General features: G+C 33.6%; 2 protein-coding genes and 1 pseudogene across 2 annotated transcripts in view; 2 read left to right on the top strand and 1 right to left on the bottom strand.

Moving 5' to 3' along the window:
- LOC128176464 (uncharacterized) overlaps nucleotides 1–10,863 on the top strand; it is a 53,153-nt gene extending 42,290 nt beyond the window's left edge. Inside the window, 10 exon segments of the mRNA XM_052842843.1 lie at nucleotides 19–1,400; nucleotides 1,494–2,169; nucleotides 2,259–2,375; nucleotides 2,454–2,773; nucleotides 3,124–3,231; nucleotides 4,856–5,009; nucleotides 5,171–5,348; nucleotides 6,231–9,035; nucleotides 9,178–9,699; nucleotides 9,810–10,863. Of these exon segments, the coding sequence (XP_052698803.1) occupies nucleotides 19–1,400; nucleotides 1,494–2,169; nucleotides 2,259–2,375; nucleotides 2,454–2,773; nucleotides 3,124–3,231; nucleotides 4,856–5,009; nucleotides 5,171–5,348; nucleotides 6,231–7,422 (4,127 nt within the window). The 3' untranslated portion in view covers nucleotides 7,423–9,035; nucleotides 9,178–9,699; nucleotides 9,810–10,863.
- Nucleotides 10,864–11,716: 853 nt separating this feature from the next.
- LOC128176739 (uncharacterized) lies at nucleotides 11,717–13,687 on the top strand (annotated as a pseudogene).
- Nucleotides 13,688–13,705: 18 nt separating this feature from the next.
- Nucleotides 13,706–21,644, bottom strand: LOC128176738 (uncharacterized). The gene is made up of 8 exons (XM_052843255.1): nucleotides 20,998–21,644; nucleotides 20,521–20,617; nucleotides 18,973–19,153; nucleotides 18,290–18,375; nucleotides 17,321–18,114; nucleotides 16,953–17,092; nucleotides 16,560–16,735; nucleotides 13,706–16,083 (listed from the first exon to the last, which is right to left on the bottom strand). Exons 1-8 carry the CDS (start codon nucleotides 21,367–21,369, stop codon nucleotides 15,275–15,277), a joined length of 2,655 nt encoding a protein of 884 aa, XP_052699215.1. The 5' UTR covers nucleotides 21,370–21,644; the 3' UTR covers nucleotides 13,706–15,274.
- Nucleotides 21,645–21,710: the final 66 nt, after the last annotated feature.

Raw genomic sequence — 21,710 nt, 5'->3', positions numbered from 1 at the left:
TGAAATCTACTCTTTCAGTTTCCAAAGGTTCAATGGTAAGGACCGACTTTGCAAAATGGACAAACCATAGTTTATGCTCTAATGGACGCTATTGCGTCACGTTCCCCTTATCTCAAATCCAGCATATCGATATGGGAAGTGGGCGGGTTTATCAAGTTGAGTTTCACGCCTACAACGAAGCAGGACATTTTTGCGATATCCTCTCTCAGGATATTATTCTTCCTTCTCCTTTTCGTCCAACACGAGGAATGGTATATGATGTTGATGTTGTTACAAGTGAGGAAGATGCTTATGTAGAAGATATTGATGCTTCTTTTACATTGGATTCCTTCTGTGTATACTTGAAAGGCATACATCACTTGGAATCTCTTATTTATGAACTAGGAGTTGGACTTAGTAAAGCAAATGATGATGTAATATCATTGCATCGTGTAAATGGGTCATTCTTTAACAATGGTGCATATTTTTGTGAAAACACTTCAAAGTTAAAACCATATCAGAAATAGTTTGTCTTATTGAAAGGGTCTAGTTCCGGAGGAAGTATTACTTTATCAAGTGATGGTTTTGTAAAAATAAACAAAAAGGATTTCGAAAATTTACTGAAAATTAATGATGGTCCAGGGTGTACATCAACAAATCTGGTCTTGCAAGAAAATCTTGTTCTAAGTGGCACAAATGTTATCCTAAACACATCATTGCCCCTCGTTATTGGATCTGTCTATACGGCATTTGTAAATGCATCAGCTGATATAATTTCAATAAAAGGAGAAGAGGCTTCCATCATTTCAAAATCGGACAACTCATTCACATTTATGCCACTTAGTCATTTGCCAGTGTTTACTATTTCTGTCAGTTTGACAGACTTAAAATCTAACGTTGTTGACTTATTCAGATGTGAGGAAGACGTGGATATACAAGATCAGTTTACAGATATTGGTGCCAATCTGTTTATAAATTCAACTTTGGACCATCATATAAGCCATTACGAACTATCGTTAATGTCATGTGGAAGTTCAATGAACGGAGTATGCAATTCAGTTATTTCAAAACGCGTTGGAAAACAAAAACATTACATGTTCACGGAAGTGCATAATATTCTTACAGAGGGATATTACAAAATTTTGCTTCGTTTATGCTTCCGGAGCAAATGTTTTCCTGGTGGATATTCAGACGGGTTTTATCTTGAATCGACTGACCCAGAGTTTGGAAGCTTTTCAGCTGAGCTGGATTCAGATAGCGAAGAATGTGTTGATATTCAATTGCACTTCCAAGAGTTTCGTTGTTCATATCCTTTGGATACCTTTGCAAAGTTTTATAGATGGGCGATATTCACCGATGGTGACACAGATGGATCGATACAATTAACTGACTACAAAATACAAATCAACAACACAAGAGAAGTATTAAATGTTAATTATGTTGATACTTAATTTTATTTTCCACTTTTATCAATTTTTAGAAATATTTTCTGTTGATTTTCTTTGCAATTTTAGATAAGAACATGTATAAGCATGCCTGGTCATCCACATCGAGCCTTGCGTGCCTGTTTGGAAGGTTACTGTAGGTCAGGGAAAGTATCTAAGACGTGTACTTTTATCAACGTTATACAGGATCCGAACTATTATAACAAACGGGTTGTTTATGACCTGGATGCCCGGTCGGAATTTTTTTCTGCCTTGGATGCTTATAAATATACCAGAAATATCGGAAACAAGCTAAAAGAATTGCACACCAACGAAATAAATTATAGAACACAGTTCTTCCGACCAGGTGCCTTTATTATCGGTTTAGGGAAAACGATAAATGTTTGGTGTATCTCCAAATCTGCCCGTGTTCCTATGCGATGTGAGGAGGACGACTCGTGTTTAGAATTAAAGAGAGAAACAGGTGGCCTAGTGAAATTTTCGTCCAAATTACCCATGGAATATAATACTATGTATTACATTTGTGTCAACATTACATCTAATGTAAGTAGCAGTCAGTGCAGCAATGGCTTCATAATTGATCGGGATCCACCCTCAAAGGGAGAAGTATATATTAAAACAAAAAAGAACGGATACATAACAGATGATTCTCGACTTGATATACACTTGCATGGGTTTACCGACGATAACAAATTCAGAAATCTGGGATATCCATCAAGCATTCAATTCTACGAAATTGCAATTGGTAAATATTTTGTTTTTGGTAAGCAAAAGTGATATCAAAGGGTGTGTTTATTCAACTTAAATGTTAGTGTGTTTTTAATTTTTTTAAAGGTACCAAGAAGGAAACTGGTGACGTATTAACATTTCAGAACATTGGATTGTTATCGGCAATATCAATTTCAAACACATCTTTGGTTGGAGGGACCTCTTATTACTTTTCCGTTAAAGGTAAGTTTACGATAAATTAACTAGATCTGTAATGTAAACACTAGCCAAACAACTTTTTAATGACTTCTCCAATTTTAGCTCACGACCATGCTGGCAATTTCATGACTGGATCGTCAAAACCATATATTTTTGATAAAACGCCACCGACCCATGGAGATGTTTACGTTGGTTATTACCTTAATCATAAATCCTATGTAAAACCAAGTAGACTTTTAGTTCAATGTATTGGTTTTCTTGATCATGAAAGTGGCATTGAAAAGTTTGAGATCGGAGTAGGAAGCACAAAAGAGTCGGCTGACGTATTTCCGTTGTTTGACCATCACTACACGAATACACCAATTGAAGTACCAGCACATAATATTTTATTTGACGGTCATGTATATTACATCATAGTTGTGGTAAGAATTCATTTTTTATCCAGTCGTTTCAAAAGCAGCATAGTTTTTTAAATTAAATTAATTTTATACAATGATATAGATATCGCTAAACATTAAAGTATTTTTTTTTAAATTTCTTACTTTACGCGAGTACTTAATTCCGCGATTCTACCGTTTTTCATCAAATCGCATAAACATATAATCGCGAATGCCGAATTTTTATCATAATTTCACGTAGTTTACATATATAAAAAAAAAGCGAGATATTAAAATTCGTGGATGTGGTTTTTGCGATTTTACGCGGATATTATTCCTCGCGTTTAATTAGGAATTTACAGTAATCATTGAATTCATGCTACGCTTTTTTGCAGGTGTGGAATTATGCTGGTTTATCTACGTCTGGGTTTTCTAACCCATTTATTTTCGATAGTTCACCACCAGAAAAAGGCGTCGTAAGAGAGGGGCATGCTCACAATCAGGTAATTTCATTTCAAACAAATAGTTTATAATCACATATCAGGATATATTTTTTAAGCTTGATCGTAAGAAATTAAGAGCTAATAGTTTTTTATCAGATTAAACGCTAATTTCTTAAAATTTTGATAATCAGTCGAAAAACTTGTGCATTTCCTCGCAGCAGAACGGTCTACAAAATAGTCTGTATGTAATGAATGGCTTATAGCGTCGGAAACCAAATAATATGCTACAGCTATATGAGGCTTGAAAGTGTAACTGTACAGACATACAGATAGCTTTACATACAAACAAACAGATCTGCTTGATGTTTAAGTAACAATAATAGCAGTACCTTTTGACAATTTTTATTTCTGATGCTTCAAAAATATTCCACGTCATTTCAGTATTTCTACCATATAAAATAATTATGCCAACATATAAACACAGAAGCGCATTTCAAAGCTTAATTTGAAGACTTCATGCATATGGTTAAAATTTGAGTAATCATACTAATGGACTGTTAATAACATACAAGAAAAATTACATATTTTTTATTATGCCAACGTTTCAATATTTTATGAATGGCCCTTGTATGACCACTAATTATCAAAAGATTTTTAAATACGATACCCGCAAAGTTATTTTACAATCCTATCCAAAAGTGTAATAATAGTGTTTAACTGAGCATTGAACATCTTTCATCGTGCATTAATCCTATCGGTTTTCCGTTTATCCCAACGTGTCAATCGTTTCATGCCTTATTAAGAGCTATTTCTATCCAGCATTCTATCAATTTAAAAAAAATTATGTTATACGTATTCCATTTCCTAAGACCAAATACATTTAAAAAAACAAAATTAATCAAATCTGTAAGCAATAAACGATTATTAAATGTACAATCGAAATTCTTAGGAACAAAGTAACAGATTGAATTGTCTGTATGAAATATCAATAAATAATGCTTGCCTTTTGTTTATCAATCCTATCGTATCGTGCGTGTATTCTGTAAATCCTATCCTATCGTTTAGAACCACTATAACAGGAGCTTGGACTTTGGGTAGTTGTGTCAAACAGCAATGTGACGTATGCCTGTTTATTTCATTGCTGCCCACTCAGTGAAAGCTCATTGAAATCAACACGATTTGTCTGGCTTTTGAGCTAAGACTACGCAATCGGTGCATATTTCACTTGAATCCAGCGTAATTTTTAACATGTTTTGACGCAAGAAATGGTAGCTACGTCCAACGGAAAATCCAAGGCCTTGTTAAAAAGGTTCTATTTTGTACAAAATAACGATGCGGGTATTGTATAATTTGGCCGGAAAAAAATGAAATTGTTACGAAGCTTTACCAAAACAAATCAAACAGAATTTTGTTTAATGGATGATATCATAAAATTATTATGATGAATTCATAAAACTAATTTTATTTAAACATATAATGACAATTTATCAAACCTGCTAGTACTTTTACATATGATTAAGTATTCACTGAAGGTATCTTATCTAAAGACAAATTATTATGTTTTAAAACAAAGATTTATGAAGAACTTTTATGTATACATTTACTACTGAAAGATAACAAATTATTTGATACATAACTGGAAAATTAGTCTCCTTATATTTATTTTTTGAATTTCATGAAACAGAGAGACGAAGATTACACAACCGATTCAACAGTACATATTCATTGGACGGAATTTGTAGACAAGCATTCACCAATAGACTACTACAGAATCGGTCTTGGCTCCGGAGTTGGTCTATTAGATATACATAATTTTATCTATATCGGTAAAAAACAAGGTAAACGAATTTTACATAGATGAAAAACTGTCAAAATGACAAATGGTCCTTTATATAATAGAATAGCAATGTTGATACACCATTTTATATTCCTTTTTGCATCTTTGTGTCCTTTTTGTTTAACTAAAAATGTTTACATCAGTTCAAATCGCGATTTTTAGAGTGGACATGGACATTGTCTTTTATCCCGGGAAAACGATATTTCTCGACAGTGGAAGGTTGTAACATGGCTGGATTGTGTAGCCAGACTTCTTCCAATGGTATTGTTATTGACTCTTCTCCCCCTGTTCCGGGCTTCGTTTCTATTGGAGCCGAAAATGTCAAATACATCCCACAAAGGTGAGATTCGATTTTAGAAATGGAGAAAACAAAAGAAAACAATGAAAGATTGGTAGCTAGTTAAAAAATATTTATAAAGCGTACACTGCCCCAAGTTATGTTATATCGTATGACATAGGTAGAAATTAAATTTATTCCTTATTATTTAATTTTCTACTATTTAAATTAGACAATAAGGCCCATTAAATAGTTAAAATATGTAAATTTGTACAAAATTTAAACGTAACGTCAAGCGGATTAATACGTTTCACACGCGCGTCTTATTGTGACGTAGGCAAGTTATGTTATACGATATATATGAATTTGTTTAGCCAATCAAATGAGGCCTTACAATCAAAATTAAATTATTAAGTAATAACTAGTTAATTATCATACCACTAAAGTTTATGTTAGGTATTGTCTTTGTTACTATGACGTTATACAATACATTACTTTGTGTGTAACGTGTTTGAATAAACTATTAGAAGTAACGGAAATCGTAAAGCTTGATAAAGCTGATATTTCATTTCATTAATTAGCTTCTGTAAAAAACAGCATCTGCAAACTTCTAGTATAGTTCTTTGTGAATCGCAATTTTTATAGAACAACCCATATTTCTAAATTAAATAATAACTCGAAATAATTTTTAACTTTGTTTCAAAAAAGATGTTCTCTCACCAATTACCGTTAAATTAAATTTTTTCAAAATTTTAAAAAACATACTGTTTTTAAAAAGTTCCTGATACAAACAATAATTTAAAATGAAACGCTTTTCATTTTGAATTTACATATCATTTATTTTTAATAAATTTCAAAACTTATTTCCCTCAGAAACAATAAACATATTTAAAAATTGTTTTTCAACATGAATGTTTGAATATTCTATTTTCATAATTTACATAGATCATCCTTGGCTCTGGAATGGGGAAATTTTGCCGACATTCAATCTGGAATAGTGCATTATGAGATTTGTGTTGGAACTAGTAAACTTAATTGCAACATACTGCGGTGGAAAAATGTCCGACTAGAACAGACTGCTTTGTTGTTGAACTTAGCTTTACCAACTAACCAAGACTTATACGCCGTCGTAAAGGCCACAAATAGGGTTGGTCTTTCAACGCGACAAACTTCTCACAGTTTTAGAGTGGATGATACTCCACCTACAGTTACTAAATTACCGATATTCATAAGCAGTGAAGATGCTTCATCAATATATGATTCATCTGTTGTACGAGTTGAGTGGGGATTTGATGATAAAGAAAGTCCGATTAAGATGACTCTGCTTTCCTTAAGGCTTCAAGATGGAGCTCATTCAGAAATTGATAACATAGTTGTAAACAGTAAGGACATGTTTGTAAAGTCCCTTAGTTCGAAGGAGTGGTTAAAGGACGGGGACAGTTATTATGTTGTTGTAACTTCCTGTAACATGGCCGGGTTGTGCGAGTCGATCAAAAGTGAAACCGTTGTGTTTGATGGAACACCGCCAATACATGGACATGTGCTTGATGGAGGAACGTGGTCAAATGCAAACTCTACAATAATATTAAAGTGGAAAAGTTATGATGATCCCGACTCTGGAATCAGTTCGTATTTCATAACTATTGGGAAAACCCACAATGGCATGGAGATCAGTAGGGGTATAGTCAATGTAGTACACAATGGCGATGAAAAGTCAATACAGACTGGTGTCTTCAACATTTCGCAATTGATTAAATCTGGAGACAAAATTGTTTTTTCTATATGGGCAAGAAATAAGGCGAGTTTGAACGGAACAATAAGGAGACTAACTTTTATCGCAGTTTCCAATGATCAAAACAACACTGGCGGTAACCTTATAGTTGAAAGACATTCGTGTAGTGTATCTTATTGTACGAATGAATGCACATGCACAATACTTGGTGGGAAATGCAATCATATTCAAAATACACACGAATGCACACAATCAAACAATTCACAGATGTCGGTCAACTCTAAAATAGCATTACGTATCTTGGGATCACCTTCTGATGACTGGACATCTTCAACTCGCTGTTTGGGTGTTGAATGGCATTCGCAAAATATAACTGTATTAAGGTACGAATGGAGCATTGGTTAAAATCATATGCCTTATGGTTATGGAATATTTGATACCACAATCGAGCAAATTTGGCATGATATCAGCTTACAAACTCGCGTTGCCTACTGCTTACCAAAAAAGAGACAACTTCTAAACGGACGACAGTATGTTGCATACCTAAGGACTTGGGTTACGGAAAATGAATATATTTTAACACAATCAAAACCAATTATAATCGACACAACACGGCCAAGCATTCGTAGGGGAAGGTTTATAATTGATTCAGACGCAGAGTGTATACGTGACAAGGAATTTGCAAACAATAAAGCCTTAAAAACATGTTGGAAAGGCGTTTTTGCTGATGAACAGTCAGGAATAAAAGAATTCAGAATGATGATTGGTGTGTCTCCCGGAGGACATGAAATCTCTGGAATTCAAAGTGTAGGACTGGCAACAAATTTTTCTTGGAATTTTCCTGATCTAGAGCCAGGAGTAAAATATTATTCTTCGGTTGAAGCTGTTAATTTTGTTGGTCAGTCCACTAAACTTACTTCAGACGGTATCACTATTGACTCTACCCCTCCGGACTCTGGAATTGTGTTTACAACTAATTTTTTTTCATAATGAAAGGTGGCTTAAGGAAACGTCAGCGATAAGTGCCTCCTGGGAAGGGTTTACTGATTTTGAATCATCTATAGATCATTACATTCTTTCAGTTATAGATGCTGACCAAAATGTTATTGTACAAGACCTCAATGTAGGGTTTTTAAACAAATACACTATAACGGATCTTTTACTCATTCATGGGATGAGCTACTTCATAAATGTGAGAGCAGTTGATATGGCAGGACACATCAGTAATATTTCTAGATCTGAAGCCATCACTGTTGATAAGACCATGCCGGAAGGAATATTATGCAAAACGTTTTTGGAACACTCAAACGTAACGACAAAAATTTTAACAAATCATAAACAAGTGATAAAAGATGTTTTTCGATTGAATCACTCTACACTGTATAAAGTTGTAATCGATGGAGAATTAGATATAGATATACACGATATGGTAATAGATATTGATGGAAATCTATATGAGGTGGCTTTAAACGAACAATCCTCTGAAATATCATTTATGTCGAAAACATCAACATCAGACATGGGTGTCTACGTTAATTCTCCGCAAAACCAGAGCTTATCATTAAGAATTACTATGTTGGAATGTAAAGTTTCAGAGATTGGTGATATTGAAGCATTAGTTGTTCGACAAATTTCTCCAAACTTTTTGACGATTGCCGCAAATGTTATGGATAAAGAAAGTGAAATACGACACGTAGAGATGTATTTTGGAACTCACTCAAGGGGACGACAGCTCAAAACAATAAAAGCAACCTCTCCATTTACAATTCACAAAGTGTTTATGCCAATTTCACACGGAACAACTTTGCATATATCCGCCATGGCCGAAAATAATGCAGGCTTTAAAAAGTATTTTTATTCCAATGCAATTGTATGGGATCACACACCACCAAATTTACATATTAAGAATGTTTCTGTCAGTTATGTTGACGAAAATGGCGATACCTTGACTTTGATAACCGTTGACTGGAAATTAGATGAAAACGAAAGTGAAGTTGCATACTGCCAATGTGCCTTTGGTAAATAATAAATAAAAAGCAAATTATATATGAAAGTTTATCCCAATTTACGAAATGAATGAACAATTTTAAAATGCACGATTAATTCCCATCATTTTTCAAATGTTTTAATATTTTGTAATTCAATCTTTTTACCTTTTAGGGAATGAGGTAGCCTTACAAAATCTCCAAAGCTGGGAAATGTCTAGGGATTTATTTTCTTGTCAATCGAGGTTTAGTATTCCACATGGGTCAAACGTATTTCCTTCGGTGCAATGTTTTAACAGAGTTGGTTTGCAAAGAGTATTAAACAGGAATTTACCCGTGGTTGTCTCATTTGATTCTCCTCGACCACTTTCTAAAGATGTACATTTTGTTGTAAACAGTGTCAAAGTTCAAAACTCAGTGAACGTTCAACGGATTTCTACGACACTTTATATCCACTGGCCTGTATTTAGTGACATTTCAGGAATATCAAAATATAGTGTCTGTATAAAGTCCGACAACTTAGTGGTTTATGATTGGCAAAGCATAGGTAGACACAATTACTTCTCAGCCGACGAAATATTGCTCACCACGACCAGGAACTATACTGTGCTTGTATCAGGGACTAACGTTGGAGGGAGAACTAGTGACCCCATAAATGGTTCAATATCTGTTATAAACGTTGTTCCTGTACAAACCGGTAAGTTTCAGTATCAATTACTAGTACATGTAGTCCTTGAGATATCCATGAAGCAATTTACGTAAATGTTTTATACTCTGTTTTAAAGTTTTACATATATTTATTTTTAGGAAACTCTTGTTTAGCTAATGAAACAATGAATGGAAACGTTTTGGTAACGTGGACAGATGTATTCAGCTTGACCACTGAAATGGAACCTTATTACATTGTTTACCTTGGATCTGATGTTGGATTCTCAGATCTTCTTCAAAATTTTAAAACAAGTGACACTGAGTATTTGTTATTGACTAAACCAAAACAAGTGTATGCCGTAATAACTGCGAAATATGCAACCGGTTCTGAATCAACTTACCGTGAGTTGATCAACATAAACAACTTCTAACTAAGAAAGCACCTAATGTATACTGTGTGGAGACTTTGTCATAAGGTACCAAAAAGAAAATCCCCACGTACAACTTCTAACATTAATTTTTTTTTATTTCGACACATTATTATTAAATAAAGGTGAATAAAGTAATATAATGAATTTATCTTATAATCAAGAGATATATTTTCACAAACCAACAATTCTAATAAAAAGATTGCATTAATTCATTTTTAAGTAAGTTATAATCGCGAATTACAAAGTAACTATATGCTACATTTTATTATAATAGTTTGCATTTTAAATCATGTAACCATTTCCAAGTGCATGTATAGTTTCGATCTAATTACCTGAGCGTGAATGATTAATGAATTTATTTTTTTAGCCACGAGACATATTTTCTTTAAACAGCGATTTTCGTAAAGCATTGCTTGAATTTTTTTTTTAAATTGCAAATTACATCGTTGAAAAGTTACATTCTCGAAAAGAATATATTTAGATATTAATAAAAAAATTAGTAAAGCACAAGGCAATCCCTCTTCCGTCCCATATATGGTAATACTTTTTTGAATATGCATTCAATTAATTTATTACCCAGTATTAATTTTTACATACCATAGGTATTTATATAAAATTTGTGTGTGCATATTTTCGTTATATACATAAATCCATTTATAACTCAGTTATTTTGTACATATCATTTCCCTTTTTAGTGTTTATCTCAAACTCAGTAAAACAATGTTGTTATAGCCTTTGTTTAACCTTTAAGTTAGCCTGTTTTATATGATTAAACAGTTTAAAGCTATATTGTTGCTTCCGTTTTATTGTTCCTTGCTTTGTCTTCTATATCAGCAATTTTGCTAAATGTTTTATAAAAGCAACATTCATCCGATTTTAAAAATCATTTATCGCCTAGGTTCAATTCCCAATGAGTTATGAATAGTCAACCTTCCACTGTCATACCGTTTTATTTCGAATCGCGATATTATGAAATAGTGCGCTTTGATTAAAAGTAACAGCGGTAATAGAATTTGATATCAGTTCTATGTAAAAATCAAAAATTTAAATAATGGTTCGGCCAGAATATGCAGTAGATGGGGGTACTTTTTCAACAATGGAATTAGATGTCACGAAATGTCACAAATCAACTAAATTATATATCCGTGAAATCTTTCACAGTCATCGTAATTAAGACACATTAATTTTATATATCGCCGGAAATACATGGCCAACATACTTATGGTTATTAAATTTTACGAATATTTCAAAAATATATTATGCTATCAGTCAAATTGTTTTCCTCGGTACTTTGATAAAAATAGTATGATAAAATAAATATGATTACTGATGTTTGTGTATTTACTTTACAGATAAAACTAGAGAAAAAGCCAACAATATATCACGATTATAGATCATTGAAAAGGCACATTGTCACTGAATACATTTTAGCTATCTTTCTTGTTGATAAGGGTTATGATATATATATAATTATAATAATAATGATTTTGAGCATTTGTCCGTTTACGTGTACGCGTACGTGTGGAGCTAGAAGTAAGATTACAAGTACACGTATCCAACGTTGCGTCCCGTGTAACAACCGTTAATGATACAACGCCGCTTAATGATATAAATAGCATTAAGCGTTGCAATACGCAAGATCGCAAATACTACGTTTGTGTAACTCTCCTAAAAAGGAGGCTGAAAAAGTTCATCGGCCTTGGGCATCTTCTCCAATGTAAACAACCATGGCGTCGCTTGATTTGTCATCGATGTCTCTTCCCCAGTTAAAGCATTTTTTGTCGGAAAGAGGGGTGAAAACTACTGGTTACAAAAAGAATGATCTTTTAGACATCGCACGGGAGGCTAAATTACAAAGTATACCAACAAAAACAGATCATTATGTAGATGAAGTGAGCTTTCAAACTTTACGACGCACAGTTAAAGGAAAAGTTTACCCCCATCCTATGCGCAGCAATTTTAGCTGGAAAGATGACTTATCATGTCTCCCGAATATTGAGAGTTATGATGTTCAATTTTATCTGAAATGTAAATGTATGTGGACGAACGATCGCCTTAAGTCATACAAGAATGACAATAGCTACAGATTACACACTAATGGACACATCAGCCAGGTGGAGATGGTAGCCCTTGATGATAAGTTTCGTTATGTTCGGGCTAAGTGTACACCAGAAGAAAGACAATCTGCTCCCCCATATGACATCTGGATTTTAATCGATGTTGATGGAGTGATAAACTCAGGAGAATGCACATGTGTAGCGTATGTATCTATTTTGAATAAAATTGACTGTAAACGGTTCTGCAGATTATAATTTCATGATTGAATTCTCACATGACATGTACACCCAGAATAGTAGAATAATGTCTATGCATATGTCCTTGGACTCTGGTGCTACTTCTTAATTTATACATCTAAATAATATTGATTTTTCGAAATGATTGACATGCATTAAGAGAGCTATAGTCTGTCTTAAGTTATTGCTTCCATCACCTTTTGATTATTTTTAATAAAAATACACATACATTCTCCATTTGGAATTACTCAGAATACCTCGCACAATTTTTAACATTATTATCCGGGCTATTTCATGGCTGATGCAAAGCAAAATCTCTGTAGACTTTCTTTTTTGAGTTGTGTATTGAAACCTGAAGCGGTAGAGGGGGCGTTTCAAAACAGATAATCTGGACATTTTTCATAATAGTGGATGAACATACTTTGAGCACAAAGGTATTTATGATTAGCGAAATATCAAGCAAAAAGTGGTGGAAGCAAAAACTCGGGACAGAGTATGATTGTAATCAAGGAATGTGTGTTGGCAGTTGCATTGTAAATATGGTTTTAAGCAAATAGAAATACAATGTAATAAAATCAACTTTTTTTTGCAGTGGTGATGGTACCTGTAAGCATGTTGCTGCCCTTTTATTTGGACTACAGGCATTTGTTCAAAGCTTGACAGACAGGTCAGCTATCGGTGTGACTGACCAGCTTGCCAAATGGACGAATCCTACGCGATCATCCAGACCAGTCAAAGTCATACAGCTTGACCTGCGGAGGGATCCCAATGGTGAAACCCCAACCAAACCAACTGGCCAGTTTTACAAACCAGTTTATACACCCCAACAGGAAAACAGGTCAATAGAAAAACAAGTTTACAAACTGATGAAAACTGAAGAATTGGAAGCCTGCGCTGCTTACACCTTGTCAGACAGCTCAGAATCAGAGTATGAATTTGAAAACGCTGTTCATGACAATGTTCTTGATCTAGCAAAAACTGCGAATTATACTTTTGAAAATTTTCTCAATGTTCTGAAAATGTATTATAACAGAGATGTATGTGAGCAAATATTTCAGGACAGTAAGTCACAGAGTAGTTCTGATACGTGGTTTTATCAACGTTTAGGGAGAATCACAGCATCTATTGTACATAGCTGTTTGCATTTTACAGGCAGAAATGAAAATGGTTTTCTTATTAAACAAATTCTAGGCCAGTATAATAACTCAAGCATTAATGTTGCCTCTTTAAATCATGGTAAGAAGTATGAAATTAAAGCAAGAGATGTGTACATAGAAGAACAACAAAAATGTCATGGTAACTTTAATTGTGATTTAAGGGTGTATTCTGCTCATTCACGAAAAAAAACCTACATCAAACTTTTTAGATGCTTGTGATTTTTTAAAAGTGCTATTCCTAAGGAATAAATTGAAAACAAGAAAAGTGTATGTTCGTTTTCATTTAAGAGAGATCCGACCCCCAGAACATGGGCCAAAAATGGTGCATGGAAATTCTCATAGAAAGTGCAATTTGACCAGAAATTCCCTAAAATTAAGAAAATAAAGGGAGATTTCAACCTCTTTAAGTTTTGTTTACTTAAAAACATCTCAAGAGTTCATTTTTATGCACAATTTAGACTATGAAATAATTTTTTTGATAAGTTATGCCCAAAAATGTATGTTGCTCAAGTAAAATTGGAGCATCATTTTCGTTGCAAATATGATAAATAAACCAAAGATAGACGGATTTCTACAATTTAACTTTTTATGAAAATATTAGTACACTTTCTCTACATATTATTGATCCAAATGAAGGCATAAAAAGTGGGGGTTAGTGTGCATATAAGAAAAAAATATTGTTGGTTATATCCCCACCCCCTATTTCAGTTGAAGCATTTTATGGAAACAAAATAAGCCATATTTGGAGAAAAACATGAAGTTTTATTCACCAAAAATTTTAAATTGGTGTAATTATCTTTAACAGCAATTGTAATTATGTAAAGAAAAGGTTTTAATGAACAAACAGTAGACATACAACCAATTAAACATAAAAAAATAAGACAAAGAGGTGTATTTAGTACTTATAGACAATCTTCTGGATGCGACCTTGAATAACATGGAATGACATAGGGTTTTTCTAGTTCATGAAATGTTCTAGTTTATTAAAGTATTTTATAATAATGTAATCATTCAATATAAAATTAAAAATGCATTTGATATTTGTTTAAAAACAAAGAATTTGGCTGCATTAATTATAATTTGACAGTGATTATCAAGGAATACAAACAATGATATGTCGACAAAACATGCATCTTCAGAACTGATGTCTGATCGATAAGTTTTGACCAGTATATGCATTTCAAATGATTGGAAGAAAAGAAATATATAAAAAAAAACTCTCAGTAGCACACAATAAATGCAACAATGGCACACAATATACCAGTATACATAGCACATACTTTCTAAATTCAACTTTTTGGTAGTTTGAAAGATCTACGTGAAAGCAAATACTGATAGTTTATATACCCGGTTCATACATTCATAATATATTTTACTAAATTGTGAGTTATATGGTATTATGGTAAACGAACTTGCATCAATGCATGGTGGTATTACAATGCTGCCTTATCTGTTGAAATAAATAGGTTACATGTGCAACAATTTACTAAATCTGATCAGTTGAAAAATTAACATTTGTCGTATAAAAATTCTCTGAATGATGAAACTATTCCATCCTTGTAGAGAGAACATAGAGAGAAACAATGGTGATAAAAGTTGATATTGATATATCTACATGATTTTTTGGAGAGCTGGGGAGAGTTACATCATACAGTACATACTAGAGCTAATATCTAGTTCAGGGAAAATGAAAATCAAAGGCAGTATATACACTTCTGTCATAATATGAGCTTACCGGGTAATTAACTTTCACTTAGAAATGTACTTCTAAAATGTTCAGCTATGGAGTGTATGACTTTTGATGACTTAGTCACTCTTGGTCTGCTTCCACATTCTTCTGATAAAACCTGTCGTATGCCCTCTTCCTCTCCCCTACTAAATGCAAGCTTTAGAGCTGCATAGTTCAAGTCACTTGCGGCAATTTTTCTACCCATGCACTTAGTAATTATTTTTTCATTGACAAGTCCTTGAAGAGATGGTAGGTTGTGGGCTGTTACTCTTAAGCTCTCATGTGAAAAAGTTGCACATGGCAGAGAGAAAGACGCCTTCAGTCTATTATGTTCATCAAAATTAACTAACCGTACAAGTCTTTGAAGGAACACGACGTCTTGTAATGCGTCATGAGCGGCGTAGTCACAGTGAAGGAACGATGAAACTAGAGCCTGTTGGGAATAAGATGGCAACCCTGGGAATTGTGACCTAAACAAAAGCTTGGTATCGACAAATCCAGCAACATGATCTTTAAAAGTATCCATCTTCCCAACTGCTTCTAAGGCGTTAAATAAAACATGGCAGTCATAAGACTTGATGTTATGTCCAGAAAGGATGGCACATTTTCCTTGTCTAGAAATAAATTCAACAAAGGACTCTAAAGCAGAGGACAGATTGCAAGAATGGACAGGTTTGCCTCTGTGGAACATCTGACTGCTTCTCATCGTTATGCCTGTCACATCAGATGCTGAGGTAGAAATGGGAACTTTTGGCTTGACAAAACACTGCCACTGATTTTCTCCGCATACAGCAGCCATCTGGGTAATGTGGGAATTACGACCTGATAAACATAAGTAAGAAAAGTTATTACCCATAGATTTCCACTAAGGGCTAGAAATGTAGAACATACATTTTTAAATGGTTGAATGTTCCTGTCATTGTGTAACAGATTAATCATTAACACTGAAATAATTATACATAATAATAAGATTTATTGTGCCCTATACATGCATTAGTGCTGTAACATTCAAATATGTTTTCATGATACATATAGCTCTACATATTACACAAATATCAATAATTTAAATGTTAGCTTGTCAAAAAAATATTGATCAGTTAATGATTTTCTTAAAATATGCGAGAGACCAGCTAGAATAATAATGAGAGGATATTCTCACAGTAACAATAAATCACTTCTGATTTGTAGATTCATTGACTGTGACATAAATAAACACTAGTCTGTGATACTTCGTTCATTAGTGTCTAACATTATCAATGTTGCCCTCAACCTTAAGTCAACATTTGTATATCATTTACCTAATCCAGTGGTTTCTAAATCAAAGTATACAGGTATTGAAGCTGACTTTATCCCAACATCCTTTGGTGGAACTCTCGGGGAAGGAATCTCGTTTATGTCCTGATGAATCATGAGCTCAACAGAACTGCCATAGCTGTCTCCCTCTCTCAGTTCTTTCACTGCATTTGACTTGACTCTAAATATAAATGATAAAACTGAAGAACTTTCCAGTTTTGATTTCCTTTTAAGTAGGAAAGTGTATTTCTATTACAGATTTACAAAAATAATTTTTACTTGATTACTATTTCAACATTTCACTTATGTTTATAAAATATCTACAAACACCAACCATTATCTGAAAATGTTCTCATTTTGTTCAGTAGTTCTTTGGTATAGAAGTGATCAATGTTTACCTCCTGTTCTTGAGCTGAATTCTCCTCAGTTTATATTTCCATGTTGAACATATCGCCTTTCTCTTCCTGGCCTGCATGTCACGCAGTAAGGCAAGTCTTCGTGTATGGCACCCAGGAGAGAGTCCAAGTTCTCTGTACACCTAAAATGCCAAAATAACCTTAATTATGGTCCTAGCTAGTGGCTTATGTTTTTTTTCTTCAATCTTCAATAACTGCAAATACTGGTAATTATGATAGCATTCAATATGAAATGTAATTTATTCAAATACAAAGAACATACTGATATAGAAAGATAGCCAGGCATCTTGTTTTAAATTGTTGGTTCATATTAAAATATATTTCTTATGTATAATCAAAAATCCCTCTACCTTCAGTAGGTAACTTTGTCCATCATTCTTTTGTGCAACAGCAGATGCAATCCTCCTGTTCAAGCTGGCTGATCCACTGTAAAACTGTGTTTTAGGAGCTTTTGATGCAACTGTTTTGTTGAAGCTCTCATTGGCTTGAGTGCTACCCATTGAAGAAAGCTTTTGACTCTGGGATTTGTAGCTATGCATCAGATCTCCAAGAGCTGTCTGGAGGGGAATATCTCGAAGAGGTTTTCCATAAGGAAATGAAGAGTATTTTCTGCTGGGGTTATCTATATGATGGCACCATGAAGACTGGCAAAATGAGTGGTCCCCAAAAGGATGTCTACTGATTGCTTCTAACCCATTCTCTATACCATCTGAATTTCCTTGGTTCTGAGCCAGCATGTAGTCCAAACACTTCTGCAAATACTTGAAAACCTTTGGATTTTGCAACTTCTTGTGCTTGTTTCGCAAGGAGTACAAGGCATTGCCAATATTTTTCTTTACGTGGTTTTTATCAGACTTTTTCTTTATGGATGGATTAACATTTTGTTTTATTCTGGCAATTGTTGTTGTATCATCATCTGCAATGATTGTCTCTACCACGGCTCCTTTTTCTTTACATGTTTTCATCATCTCAACCACCATATCCTGCTCCATGGCCTTAGCACTTCCACTCCAGTTCATCCGACAGTCATGCTTATTTGGTGTTTTTCCTTTCTTTGCCGAATTATCACAGGTCTTGCAGAACTTGCTGCGCACATTATATCCAACAACTTTTCCTGTTTTGGCCCCAATCATTGAGCAGTGACCTACAAAGTCAAATTTTTAAATGAGATCTACTGGGTAAAATGTATAAAATAGTAGTCAGAGGACATGATTTTAATTTACGTCAGTTATATACTAGCAAAGTTTAATTGGCATTGTTTGAGTTTGTACTTTGAATCAAGTTTATATGTATATAGTTTTAAATTCAGTTATAAGCACCTGAAAGACTGTCAAATGATCTGCCACTTCCCCTCTTCTGCCATGCACCATCAACACTTACAGTTAGCCCATCAGTATTTTCATCTCTAAAAAATATTACAAAAATATAATTTTTTCAATTGAAAATTTTATATAAGGGTATGAAAGTAACATCTATGTACCAAATAAAACTTGTAGATTTCATAATTTTTCACTCATTAAGGCCACACTAATATAATTTCTTGTTTGTCCCTGCATGCTCGTATTTAAATAAAACTATCTAAATAATTTTTTATTAATAAATCACACCAAGGAAACTCTGTGTTGTTTTCTTTTCTATTTCTGCTCTATTTTTCACATTTTAAATAGTTTTAATTTATAAATTAGAAACAAGTAGAAAAAATATAACCATCAGCACAAATTTATTCATGTACCGCCTAAAAATTTTGGCTACAAGAAATAATAATTTAATTTATTATTTAATCGCTCGCCCGCTTGTACCTTTCACCGGATGTCAGACGAAAAAGAAGTTATATTGGTGTGGCCTAATGAGTTATTAGAGACATATTTAACTTTTTAAAATACCGGTAGTTAAAACAAGCATATTTTTATGAGGTTATGCTGACAAGTATTTTCAGATATAAATGTTTTAAATTTAAATGGTATTATAAATACATGTACATGTAGCAGAAATGCAAAATTACATTTTAGACAATTTCACTTCTTCTGATAAATTTTCCATAACACTGGCTTGGGCAACACATTCCATTGCACTTCCCATCTCCTTCTCTCTTTTGGAAAGGAGGGTATTGCTGACTGGTGGGATATTAAGGGCTGACAAGAAACTATTAACTTGCCTTCCACCAATTCCACTGTGAACCATTGCTTTAGAAATTATAAAATAGAAGGTTTAATTTTTCAAACAACAAATACTTTAAATTACAAAGACAGCAGCTTTCTTATTCTTATGTATTTCATGCAAGATACATTTGATACTTTCTTCCATTTTCAGATTATTGAGAGTTAATACACTTAATTAGTAACAACTGAATTCAATTTATCTTGCAACAACCCCTTGCATTGACCTAATAAAAGTAACCTAATAAACTAAAGCTATATTCAGTCAATGCCTCAATATAGCCTCGTGCATTCAACCGACGTTCAAATGCACTAATTATGACATCATCTTTCTTGCCTCTACCCCATGGCATCATGGTTTCAACTGCAGATATGCAACAAATTTTGTCAAATAAAGCTCATTTAGGGTGCAAAATGTGATATTATGTTGCATGGTAAACAAAATACATGATAAATATCTTGAAATATAAGCGATATTTGGGCTCAGGTCAAAGAGGACAAGGCTTAGGACTCCACAAGCCTCGCCCTCACGTTTTCTTACCCTCGCCCAAATATAGCTTATATTTCCAGACAGTAACCATGTATTTTATAAATATATGTGAAATTCCTGAGAAGAATTCCTCCATGTTGTGTTCATATAAAATAAACAGATTGATTGATCAGTCACAGTTGCTCACATAAAATATTATGTAATTCTCAAATAAGTATAGAGCATTTTTCTCATTTTTTCGCCTACACTATGATGGTTCTCGGGCTAATATAGGACGCAATATAAAATATGCCATGTATTTAATCTATATGTATTGTACACAAAATTGTGTTCTATACTCTGTTCCGAGTTTTTGCTTCCAACACTTTTCGCTTGATATTTCGATAATCATTAATACCTTTGAGCTCAAACTACGTTCATCCACTAATATGGAAAATGTCCAGATTATCTATTTTGAAATGCCCTCTCTAACGCTTCAGGTTTCAAAACACAACCCAAAATACAAAAGTCGACATGGGTTTTACATTACAATACTCATGATTAAGCCCAGATGGTAACGTTGAAAAATTGTGCGAGGTATTCCAAGTGAGTTCCAAATGGTGAAAAGATGTAAACATTTCCCAATATAAATCTCCGTAAGAAATTTAATTTCGTTCCTGTGAACTTTTATGATTGAAAAAAGATAATGCGTCAATGAAGATATTTTGGATATTTTCCCTTTTATTGATTTCACAGATATGTGTATTTTCATTAAAAATCATCAAAAAACGCTGGAAGCAATAACTTGGGACAGACTATAAGTGAGCTATACCGCTTTCTGATATTTCAATACAGATGCATGCATGTGTTTTAAAATCAAAATCAAATGTGTAACTGTTATGTCTATATTATTATCACTGTTTACCTGTTGCAAGCTTTGAATTTGCATCCCATATGCCATTATGCCTCTTCCCAGTGGGTACACAATTGATGTAATTACAATTTGTATTGTAACAGGGAACCTAAAGAAAAGGGTTTAAGTGGTATGTCATAAGCAACTCAACTATAATTTCTACTAATCAGAACTATAATTAATATGCAAATATATAAAGTACATGTAGATCTTATGAATTAGTTTTGTGATAAACACTGATAAACTTGCGATAAATCTCTACATTATGTTTTTAAAGAAAATTTCATTATACTTTTCATGAGGAAATTCTACATTATGCTAGAGACATAAATATAACATGTTATTTACATGTATGTCTCTGATTATAAATGCCAATCAATTCCGTCCACTTGGAATTTGTTCAAAGTTTGTGAATTGTGGCACAACTGTATTTTTCAAATTGTTGCTTCATTAAGACCTCACATTATAAACAATCGTAAACATACTTACTTTCAGAAGTGCAGAAAGGCCACATGTCTTGATGTCAATTGCATGGGAAAGTTGAAGTGGGACTCCACATTTTTTACAACCCGATAAGCCCTGAGCTAATATATCTAGCTCTACTATTCTTCGCCCTTCTCTCCAATTGTGTGTATCACTAAATCGTTGTGTAGCCTCTTCAATCGGGACGTCTGTATCACGTTCGCTGTTTGTTGATCTATTGTATGTGTGATCATTTGCTATAACGGCAAAACTCAATCCCCCCTCCCTTTCTTTGTCTTCCTTGATGCAATTCTGCCGGGCTGCCAAACTTGCCGAAATTTTAACCAATCTTGATGTCTGTTCTTTTGTTTTAAATCCCCTATTCAATTTTTTACCCATGAAATCAGAAGAGGATGAAGTGACATATCTGCCGAATGACGTCTGCTGTTTACATTGATATGTCGCAAAATTCCAGAGTCTCTTGATTGAAATTGATAAGATAAAACAAAGCCTTGGTTAGTTGTTAATTGTTTATCTTTTATCAAGATGATGATGTTTTTACATTCTTATTGACATACGAAACATTTGCGAATTGTATAATTTACGACACTCTCAAGAGTTACCTCCCGTTGATTAACCCCATTTACGCGCGCGAATATTCAAAAGAATACACCCTTAAGTGGTTTTGTAATCAGTAGAGAAATCCCATACATTGGGGCATCACCTGATGGTTTTGTTCA

This window comes from Crassostrea angulata, chromosome 3 (assembly GCF_025612915.1).
Source record: "Crassostrea angulata isolate pt1a10 chromosome 3, ASM2561291v2, whole genome shotgun sequence".
In the NCBI taxonomy this organism is placed as follows: Eukaryota; Metazoa; Mollusca; class Bivalvia; order Ostreida; family Ostreidae; genus Magallana; species Magallana angulata.
Note: the sequence above shows the minus strand (reverse complement) of the source record. Positions and strands in the feature narration are given on the sequence as shown.